The 12,028-nt window shown below is 32.6% G+C and overlaps 1 protein-coding gene across 2 annotated transcripts in view; it reads right to left on the bottom strand.

Annotated features, from left to right (window-relative positions):
• LOC139488167 (set1/Ash2 histone methyltransferase complex subunit ASH2-like) overlaps window positions 1–12,028 on the bottom strand; it is a 45,319-nt gene that overhangs the window by 29,127 nt on the left and 4,164 nt on the right. For both annotated transcript variants that reach the window (XM_071273599.1, XM_071273601.1), the window contains exons 4-10: window positions 11,923–12,012; window positions 8,153–8,241; window positions 6,858–6,949; window positions 5,749–5,844; window positions 5,082–5,153; window positions 3,457–3,550; window positions 420–489 (exon numbers count right to left, since the gene is read on the bottom strand). In XM_071273599.1, coding sequence (XP_071129700.1) covers window positions 420–489; window positions 3,457–3,550; window positions 5,082–5,153; window positions 5,749–5,844; window positions 6,858–6,949; window positions 8,153–8,241; window positions 11,923–12,012 — 603 coding nt within the window. The remainder of the gene's footprint in view (window positions 1–419; window positions 490–3,456; window positions 3,551–5,081; window positions 5,154–5,748; window positions 5,845–6,857; window positions 6,950–8,152; window positions 8,242–11,922; window positions 12,013–12,028) is intronic.

Here is a 12,028-nt window from a genome sequence, read left to right as displayed (position 1 = left end):
ATCAAACTGTCATGATATTTCAAGGTCACCTACAAATTACAAAACATAAAATCAATAAAACAGTACACACAGTTCTTTCATAATTGTCCAAAGTTTCATTTTATGCCAAAGTTAATTTAAGTTTATTTTTGATATTTTTTCTTTCAAAAACAAATGGAAGTTTTTAACGACCTTAACTGGCTATACAGCCCTTGCACGGTTGGCCATTTCTTTCAAATGACAGTAACTTATTTTTTATCTGAACTTTGGTTACAGGCTGACAGGGGAATCATAATACATCCAACTCCAATGTAGATGACACTCAAATTGAAAGCATATTTATATGAACATTAACAAACCTTCATTTCTATAACATACTTCTACATCATACATACATCAAAAGAAAATCTTTAAAACAAATATATCAAAACAATATATACCTTCTTTTCAGTTTATATCCTGGCTGTGAACTCTCTAAGGGGGCTTTTCTTTTAGCACCTCTTCCCTTTCCTGAATAAAAAATATATTGTTATTAGTCTGCTACTGAATAACTCAATGATGTGCATTTTAAGAGTATGGTTTCAATAATCTGTTCCGTTTTTCACTGATTATTTTCCTTTTGGCCTAAGTCTAATAGGATGTGTATTTTGTACCCTTTTTTGAGAGCCATTTCACCATTCTGTTCCTTTTCAGACTGATAATTGTATTAAAATATTTCTTTTGAGCCTGTATTGTTTCATCAAACATGTTTCAGTTTCCTTTGAAGTAAAACTGTTTATGTTTATTTAACTTCAATGTTCTGCTTGAGTGTGTTATCTTATTTAAAATCTGTTTCATTTTTAGGTTGTTTATTGCACTTTCTTTCCCTTTTGAGGTTGCCTATTGATGTTGATTCTTTCTTCAGTGGCCAGTGTTCTCCCCAGGCTGTGTTAGCGCGCTTTTCAGCGCTATCACAATTTTCCCGCTGTCATATTGCACTGACCGCAGTGCTATCCAACGCAACTGCGTCCCTATATTTTTTTCACAATTTTTTCAAATTTCCCGCTTATTTTTCACTTCAGATCAGGTGATCGACTGGTTTACTATTTCTGAATGAATTATTTCCATTGCATTAGGTAACTCCGCGGAACCAGTCTAATAAATTTTACAAAATGGTGACTTTGAAAGATAAAAATAAACAAAGATTTCAACATTGACATCTGTTTTTTTAATTAAAAGAATATAAAGAGGCATATATGAATGAAATGAGATGAAATGAATTGACCGCATTTCCCGATGACACACTCAGAAACTTGTTTTACGAACTTTGAACAAACGATTTTAAAAACAAGAGTGCACACGCTGAAATGTCTCGCCTTCTATGCTAATCATTGATATTATGTTGATAGTCCTAAGTATAAAGCTAAGCTTTAATACAACTGTCACATAAACTTAACATTAACCAAGTCCAAGATAACTAAACAAAGACCAATGAACCTTGAAAATGAGGTCAAGGTCAGATGAACCATGCCAGGCAGACATGTACAGCTAACAATGCTTCTATACAACATATATAGTTGACCTATTACTTATAGTTTAAGAAAAATAGACCTAAACACAAAAACTTAACACTGTGCAATGAACCGTGAAAATGAGGTCACGGTCAAATAAAACCTGCGCGACTGACATAAAGATCATAAAATATTTCCATACACCAAATATAGATGACCTATGGCATATAGTATTAGATAAAAAGACCAAAACTCAAAAACTTAACTTTGACCACTGAACCATGAAAATGAGGTCAAGGTCACATGACATCTGCCCGCTAGATAGGTACACCTTACAATCATTCCATACAACAAATATAGTAGACCTATTGCATATAGTATGAGAAAAACAGACCAAAACACAAAAATTTAACTATAACCACTGAACCATGAAAATGAGGTCAAGGTCAGATGACACCTGCCAGTTGGACATGTACACCTTACAGTCCTTCCATACACCGAATATACTAGCCCTATTGCTTGTAGTATCTGAGATATGGACTTGACCACCAAAACTTAACCTTGTTCACTGATCCATGAAATGAGGTTGAGGTCAAGTGAAAACTGTCTGACAGACATGAGGACCTTTCAAGGTACGCACATATCAAATATAGTTATCCTATTACTTATAATAAGAGAGAATTCAACATTACAAAAAATCTGAACTTTTTTTTCAAGTGGTCACTGAACCATGAAAATGAGGTCAAGGACATTGGACATGTGACTGACGGAAACTTCGTAACATGAGGCATCTATATACAAAGTATGAAGCATCCAGGTCTTCCACCTTCTAAAATATAAAGCTTTTAAGAAGTTAGCTAACACCGCCGCCGCCGCCGCTGGATCACTATCCCTATGTCGAGCTTTCTGCAACAAAAGTTGCAGGCTCGACAACAATCAAACGCAGGGGTATGTTACAAATTATTTGCCGGGTTTACTATCCATATGAACCCCGAAAATGAGCAAGTCTTTAAGTATTAATTATCACATATTTGAACTTATAATTGTTTATTCAGCAATTCTATCATTTGAAAACAATTGAGAGGATATGAATAGAAAAACAAACCCCAAGCTGATACGACTTGAGAAATTTCACTTACTCGATGACGATGTCCAGCCTGGATGAAGCCATTTAAATATTATAAAACGTTAAGGTCAGAAAAATGAGAAATCATTATGCTAAAAAATGTCAATTAATGTCAAACATCGTAAGGTTAACAGTACATTGCTACAGGAGGTTACAAAACCAAACACAGAAGCTGACAATAACTTTATTGTTGTTTAAATAAACCAATTTTTCAAGACGTTTCGGCCAATGGCCTTCTTCAGTTCTTTATTTTTCCTCTCAACTACATGGCTGACATTACATTCAATCATTGATAAGATCTTATCAATGATTGAATGTAATGTCAGCCATGTAGTTGAGAGGAAAAATAAAGAACTGAAGAAGGCCATTGGCCGAAACGTCTTGAAAAATTGGTTTATTTAAACAATTATATAAAGTATGTTCCCTATTGGAATTTTGAAAACAAGGAACTTTATTGTTGGTCCTACATGTTCTGCAACATCACCAGTTAGTGCTAAGAAATCTTCACACAGGCAGTCTGGTATAGACCCATCATGGAAAAAGACTTCTCTTTTCGGTTTTATTCACAGATAATATGAGGATTTAATATATGAATTTACAATGGAGAAAAAAAAGACCTTCTATATCCAGAAAATAACATTAACAAACACAGGGGTATTTTCTATGAGCATGATGAGGACATCATTACATGAGAAAACATCAATAGCATAATATAATAAAAACACATAACAAATCAATTACAAACAAACCGTGCGCCACGATAAAGTTACTGAGAATTGTCGAAAATCACGCGCTTACCACAGCGCTATCCAAAAATCCTGGGAGAACACTGTGACAGCCTGTATCCAATGTGTTACTTACCAGTTCCTTCTGGTGCAATATTGGTTTTGACAGCAGGTTGAAGAGCTTGAAATGATTTTAATGGCTCATAATTTGGTCCAATCTTTTCCAAGTCCTAAAACAGATTTTTTTTTTATATTTTTACCACATATTTACTATCCTAATTTATGCCTTATAAACTGTTGACACAAAGACATGTCAAACATGAATGTTATTGATAGTAAAAGACAAATGATAAAATTAAATGGCATAACTGTAACATGTTTATTAAGAAAGAACATGCAAAGTCAATGAATCAGGCCAGATAATTTCCCTAGAAACTGTAAAATCTAAAAACTGCATACCAAATACCAAATACAATTGACTGATCATTGGTGGTAAGTCAATGATATTGGTATGCAGTTGTGTATGAATTAACAATGAAGATTATTTGAAAAGGAACCACAAATGGTGTATTTAGGGGCCAGATGAGGATCACCTCTGGATGTGGGATTTTCTCGCTGTGTTAAAGAGCCATTGATGCCCATTGGCTGTTGTCTGCTCTTTGGTCGAGTTGTTATCTCTTTGACACATTTCCGATTGCCATTCTCAATTTTGGTTCTCGTTAAACCCAACTTATCACAAATTGATACATTGTTGATGCCCCTGTTCCAAACCATATGAGTATTTGGACCAGACGCGTAAGGTCATGACCATATGCTTATATTCATATATATGGTCCAACTATATGCGTATGGTCGGACCATATGAGTATATACTTGTCTTTAACGGGCCGGACCATATGAGTATTTGGACCATATAGGACAGGTATTATGTATTATAAACGTTTCAATAATACAATAAACTTTATCTAAAAGAAAACAATGATAATTACTTGAAAATGTATTAATTTCATAATTCAAAGGCCACACAAACATTAAAAATATCGATGCCAGAGTCAGATTTCATTGTTAATTATATTCTTGCATTTATGCTTAGGGTGACATTTACTTCCACACGGTACCATATCTGATCTGCATTTGTATGTCTTGGTTGTGCATGATCCTTTGTAGTTACACCTTCTGTTTTGGAGTGAAAATCGTGCAGTGATACCGTGGTCTTGGGACATTCCATAACAGTTCATAAAGAAATTTAGAAAATATCTTCCTAAGTTGACATATTGCCAATCCCTCGTAATCACAAATCGGTAATGACCAAAGGTATAAAATGTTTTTACTATAGTTGTAATTAATGAGTAAAATTAAATGCGTGAAACTGCTTAGTTGTATTTGGTTAATCTGTTTATCATTATGATATAATAAAATGACCTTTGATATCGTCTTTTTAATTAGGTGACAACTAAAAGGTTCATACCTATTAATGAAGAGTTTTTAAGTGTCAAATGTAAACTTGTTAATTATCCCAACCATAAACGTACAGTTTGAAAATATGCGTATGGTCAGACCATATGTGTATATACCCATATGTTCATGACCATATGCCTATGGTCCAAATACTCATATGGTCCGAAACACCACACCAGAAACAGAACACCTTAGTCGAGGCACAACAAAAATATGTACAGATCATGTGTAAAGATGGCTGCCACAATACCGTAAATAATTCATTGGAGAGAATTGTAAATAATTTGTGTCTTTCATACTTACAGGTGTAATTAAAGTGAAATACTGTTCTGATAGATTATCATCTGTACATACAAATAAGCTATCTTCTTTTGACTGAAAATGAAAGGATATATAGTTACTTTGAAAATTTAATACAAAATTCAAAGACTAATCATTAAACAATCAAGAAAGTTATAAATCGTCTCTCAAGACAATTAAATTGAAATTATTGAGTGAAAACTATCACATGAAATGAAAGTAAAAACAGAATCTGATATGTTTAATTGTTTGATATTTGATTAATAAGCAAATATTTTCGGAATTGTGGATATTTTTGTATGTCATCACTGGACATTATTGTTTTATTTATAATGCCAGCACATATTACAGCGCTACACCATAATAAAATGCAATCAATGAAACTTTTACAAAATTCACAAAGAAAACATGTTCCCAACTCAAATTACAAAAGAAGCAGAAAAGAAGTTATTACTTATGGTCACAATTATGCCAGATTACTAAGTTAAAATTTATCTTTCTTTAAAAAAGAGTGAGAAATTGAAACAAATGAATTGATTTTTCTTGTCCATACTATTGTTTTATGTGTTGTTGCTTGGTCTGGTGTCTTTTGGTTGATTACAGTTAACTTTTTACATTGTCTTGAAATTTCTGTGTATTGAAAAAAGAGCTTTTTCTTTAATTATCTTACCAAAGTTTTAGCTACTGTTGTATGCCATGTAAGCTTTATTCTTCTTGGCATTGTTGTTAGGTTTTCCCACTGTTTATCTATATACGGAATAATGTCCTGAAAACAATTTTAATAGCATTGTTAGTTTTGTTGGAACAATACAGGCAGTGATTTGCAATATAGAGAGACTTGCTAAAAAAAATTGCAATGTAACAACAAACTTAAACTCCTCCGTCTACACTGATCATTGTATGAAAGATTTCATGATTCCAAAAGTAACTACAACTTTTTGAGACATTTGTAAGATTGTTTGAATGCTGTGAGTTCATTGTGACAGAAATTAGTTTCTACTTTGAACCGATTGATACCTCATATTTATAGTTGTAAATTAGGGAGATATGCATCTCAGAACTAAAATATCTTACTTTTCTTTTTTTTTTTTTTTTTTTTTTTTTAAACGATAAATCTTTTATTGCACATTTCTTTGCTGTTTAACAAATTACTCGACTCACAGCATTCAGCCGGGTATCCCTGTGAATTAGTTACTGTTTAACCAGGGAGATTATACAGTAAATTTATATTTATATGTATATATATATATATTAATTATGATTAGTTATCATAATTACAATACATTGATTTTAAGAATTTGTCTAAGTTCTTAGTTATGTGGAGGTCATCATAATGTAACGTAAATACGGAAGTTGTACTATTCATTATCCGATGTTGGTTACAATTTAATCATTGACCCTTAACCTTGATCGGCATAATCTCGTGAAAATTGAGATGATCGAATGATTGACGGTACATCATAATTTAAATAATGTGTGTGTAGTGTCCAGCCTTTTTTGCCTTTCAAGATACTGCATATTCATTATTATTTGTGGTATAAAAAAAGAATTCATTATTATTTGTGGTATAAAAAAATTCTTTGAGTTCACAGGTATAATTAAAATTAAATTTAAATATTTCATGTAGTACAAATTTTCTATAAGCCTGTATGCAGACTTTGAAAAGACCACAATATCAAATATCAAAGAAAATGCAAAATGATCTCAATCCAATAAAATTGATATCCAAGAAAATAAATGACTTTACAATAGGTTAGAAATCAACCCCATTATTTATACCTTATCTTTACAGAAACTGCCATCATTGTCTCCCCTTGCTCTAGCTTGGCACATTAAATTAGCTATTGCTGTGCAACAAATCTGTGGAAAACCTACAAAACAAATGATATACAATAATCTTGTTTCACATTTATAATTTACTCCATGTTATTTGTTTCCTTATATTCTTATATTGTATTCTTTCTAAATTAATTTCTTTAAAAGATATCATATTTCACATTTCCTGACCGGTGTGAGAAAATATTTCTCCTCACTAGTGAAAAATCTGTTCTCGGCAAATGATTGGTTGAAATTTAATTGTGACATTAAATTTTCTTGTTTTCTTCTAAATTTTCTTATTGTGACGTCATGAAAAAAAGAGACCATGTCTGATGACGTCACATCAAAAGAACACAACTTTTCTCAAATCTTTAAAAAGGAAGGATAAAAATCTTAAGAGAAACAGATTCCACCAACTGCTATTTTTCCACTCTCAACAGTTAAATTTTAATGGTTAAAAAGCTCAGCAAGCCTCGCACTTTTTAATATTAAAAGGAGTAAGTTCGGTAAGGGCCATATTTGGCCCCGATTATAAAATTGAATTGTACAAGATAAAATATGTTTGAAATTGTCTTAAAGACATGTTAGAAAGTAAAATTTAACTATTTGCGTCAAAGTTTTATTTTAAAGCGTTGATATCTACATCCAAAATAGGTCAAAATAAGATATTTTGACGAAATTTGACAAAATTGGACAGATTTCAACCAAATTTAGGACCAGGAAACATAGAGCGCAGGCGTCCACAAACTGAATATTCAAGTTACACATGTGAAATGTCATTACAAACATTGTGTTCAAAAATCTTTTTTGTCGACGTATGCGCTCTGTGTTTCCTGTCCAATAATCAATGCAAAATTAACCAATTTTCCTTGATTTTTCGTGGGAAATCAAAATGAGTACTGTCTGTGACGTCATCAGTAGAACGCAGGAACGTAATTTTTCAACAAATAAGCTTATTTCCTATCTAGTCAAAGTATTAGATATGATTCCTTGTGATATTGGTCAATAAATCCTAATTTGAAATTTGAGGAAAAATAGAAGGCCATTTTAGGATCTTATCGAACCTGCTTCTTTAACTGTCTCAAGTGGAGAAATATCCTAATACACTTGTTGCAGTTATGGAATCTATATTTCCATCATCAGTATTACATTTGTTAAATTTTCAAATTTCACTTAAATCTATAGAGAATTTTATCATTTGAAAATATTTATATAAAATTGAACAATTTTTCTACTTTCTTTGACAGTTATCTTACCTGCTTGTTTTCTTACAAAAGATTCCACCCCATTTTGTCCACAATTCTTACATGAAAACTGGTAATTTGTCATAAAAGGTATACATTGCCTGAAATTGATAAAATATAAACTAGAGACTCTGAAGAGCCTATGTCACTCACTCAACTCTATGCGCATCATGAACAATAGACACTCTACAACATAGTTGACTAGAATAGAATTAATGACAAAAAATTCTTTTTTGTTGATCTTGTATTGCTGATCAATATTTTGGTCTACAGTTTGTCTTGATCTTCTTTTAGTTTTACAAACAAACAAAAATTGGTAAACGTTTTCATTAAAGGGCAATAATTCCAATAAGGAGTAGCCTGGTGATTTCTGCCATGTTTACATATATTTGTAGATCCTGCCTTGCTTATCAATTTTGATATTAATAGTTTTTTCTCCTCCTATTTAATTTTCAAGAATATAGTCAAATTTTTTTTTTTAAATCATTACGGTATGTCATTTAAGGGCAATTACTCCTATAAGGCCACTTTTTTTTATTAGTTGGTTTACGGGATTCTTCTTAAAAAAGGAAGGGTAGGAGGTCGAAAAAAAAATAAAAATAAAAATAATGAAAAAATATAGGGTAGGAGGTCGATAAAAATAAAAAATAAAAATTGGAATTAATACTGGGTTTTTTTACCAAAAATGGAGAGAAACAAACAATAACATTACTCTATATAATAGTATTATACTAACCATGTATGCAGATTGTTTCATAATTTGGTATTAATTCTTGCTGTTTTAATTTAAATTAAATGTGTTACAAGGAGTCCAATGTCAATGTAGATTGATGAAATCAGATATATATATATATATATATATGTCCCTGATGAAAGGGAAGTGTCTTTTCCAATTGCATTTCTCTTTGTTCTATGTATTTATTTATCAAATTTATATCAGGGAGTGACAAAATTCCTCATAAGACATAACACAATACAATCTTATTGAGGAAATACCATATGCGCTCTGCATGTCATATGCCTTCATATGTGTACATGAAAACATGTCCTTTTTAGGCTTTTTATGCTATTTTACACGGCTAAGTATTAGCTTATATCTCGAAGTGTCCTGTGATTGTCCCTTTTTATAAATGTTGAAGTGATTTTAATTGTCAGGCATTCTATGACAGTAATACATGTTCTGATTTTGTGTTGGGATCTTGTTCACCATATCCCATCTCTGTTCCATTAAATCTTAATGGGTACCGTGGGAAGGTATTTAGGTATTTATATAATAAGGCCAATTAACCAGACACCCATCCCTGGCAGCAAGTTAAAAGATCCTTCCCTTTAGTGACGTCTGGCAAGGCTATTTAAAAACAAATCTGGGATGCCAGGAAGCCTTGCCAGACGTCATAATTATTGGGACTAGTACGGTAGTACCTCATATGTGTAATGGAACTAAAACAGCCCCTTTCGACGGGTTTCAGACTTTCTGATCAACACTTGAACCAAAGTTGACTCGCCGTCAACCTCACTGACTGTCTGAAACAGGGGTTCAAATTAGCGGTGGTCCGACCTTTTAAACCAAAATTCCCAAACGATCTCAAAAATAATTTTCATTTTCATTATTCATGACTGCGATGTTCATTTTGTTCAACCGCTAGATTTACACCGAAAATCTCCAACAATTAATGTGTAAATCTACGTAAAATCGTGTCTGGTCCTCCATTTTCAACTGGTTCCTTTTCACCGCATTAGATCATGATGAAACGTTGACTGAACAGGGAACCGCCTTTTAACTGGTTCCTTTTCACCACATTAGATCATGATGAAACGTTGACTGAACAGGGAACCGCACGGGATTTTCGAATCCACTCCGAGGGTATTCCGACTGGAAGAAGAAAGACCGATCTTTTTTTTATCATGTTTTTATTTTTATTTGTACTTCTTCAAACAGAAAAGGGTCGGCGGAATTAAAAAAAATCTTCAAAATCGTTTTTATTTTTATTTCAAAATCGTGAAAAACAGGCTCGGCGGATCCGTAAACCAACAAATAAAAAAAAAGTGGCCTAAGAGGTCATCACAAAAGCTATTGCCGAAATGCACAATAGGTAGATCACAAATTTCTGAACATTTCCTGCTCCTGTGAGATTTTCTCTATATATAGTAATTTTCAGGATATAAGTTAAAACTTGCATTTCATTCCTTATACTCCCAATGTCCTATTTTTAGTCATATTGGTTGACTTGCAGGGTCATCAGATACATTTTTAAACTAGACACTCCAATGTGGCCATGTTTGTTTAAATTGGCCCAGTAGTTTCAGAAGAGATTGATTGTTTGTTGGTTGCTTAACGTCCAGTGGCATATATTTCATGCATGTTCAGAAAAATTTCAGAGGAGCAGATTTATTGTATATGTTAAAATACAACAATGACAGATGCAAAGTGATGAGAAAAGCTTACTTAGTGCTTTGAATGCTTTGGGCCAGGCATAGAGCTCATACAGAACGTGTGTAGGTGAAAACAAGAATGTGTTCATAGTACACAAATGCCCCTCTCACACTTTCATTTTCTATGTTCAGTGCACCCTGAAATTGTTTTCAAGTGAATTGGACTTAAAATTCATTAAAAACTACCTTGACCAAAAATTTCTACCTGAATCGGGAGAGACTTGCAAACAGACGAACAAACAAACAAACAAACGAACAAAAGTATGGAAGAACAGACACAGACCAGAAAACATAATTCCCCTAGGTGGGGCATAAAATATGGGCCAATTACATGTCCTGATTGATTAGAAATACTTGTCATTCTAAAAATCTTTTTTGAAATGGCAAAATTGTACAGTGCTTGCAAAATCACAGTCTTAAATATTTTAATGTTCAGTGAACCATGAAATCATAGACAAAGCTGTAATTTGCCATATAATTTTTATTCAAAGTACTGAAGTACTGAACATCGGATGACCACAAGTTCTAGTAGATGGTCACAAGCACTTGTCTCAGAAAAAAAATCACATCTCTCTACTTGAAAGTGAGGTTAAGGTACATAGATATTTTTTTTTTCTGAGACAAAGCAATATACTTTGGTTTGTTGTTATATATATTATATTAATATTTCCCACGAAAATACATTTTCATATCATTTATCAATGTTCTTAAAAATTATCTTCATGAATATTTATTGCTGAAATTGATATTTAACAAGCGATAAGGAATGTTATTTTGTGTTCGCTCATCAGTCAAAAACGAAAGTCATGTGGGTAGAAATGTATATGGCAACAATACAACGGAATGCCTGCACAGTCATCTCATGTTTGAAGCACATTGTTATGAACAAGCATACTAAATTTCCAGTCATTGTGATCAGAAAACTTTATGAGAAACTACCTCAACAACTGAAAGCGTTAACCTGATAATGAATGGACAGATACACAGCCTAGAAAACATAATGCCACTTTTTCAAAAAGCAGGACATAAATATTTCATACAACAAGCATAGTGGCATGATACCACAATAGGTAAACACTTCACTGTAGCACTTTAATATTGAAAATAATTATCTTTAGTAAATAGGGAGAAGTATTTAGAGACAGCATGCTACTGACTCATACGAACATAAAATTGTAGTTCTAAAACAGTTGATTGATTGATTGGTGTTTAACACCACTTTCAGAACTATTATTGGCAATCAGTTTCTATTGGTTGAGGAAGCCACAGTGTCAGGAGAGAACCACCAACCTTTATTAGGAAAACTAAATTAAAAGTAAGAGTGTAATAGTTCTATACAAAATAATTACCCTAAATAGCAACCTATACAGTCAGCATGATACCACTTCATACAAATACTACACTGTAGTTCAACAGCTCCTAGGTTCCTTCCTTTACCACTGAAATATAGAAATA

The sequence above is a fragment of the Mytilus edulis genome, chromosome 9, assembly GCF_963676685.1.
Source record: "Mytilus edulis chromosome 9, xbMytEdul2.2, whole genome shotgun sequence".
NCBI classification, from domain to species: Eukaryota; Metazoa; Mollusca; class Bivalvia; order Mytilida; family Mytilidae; genus Mytilus; species Mytilus edulis.
Note: the sequence above shows the minus strand (reverse complement) of the source record. Positions and strands in the feature narration are given on the sequence as shown.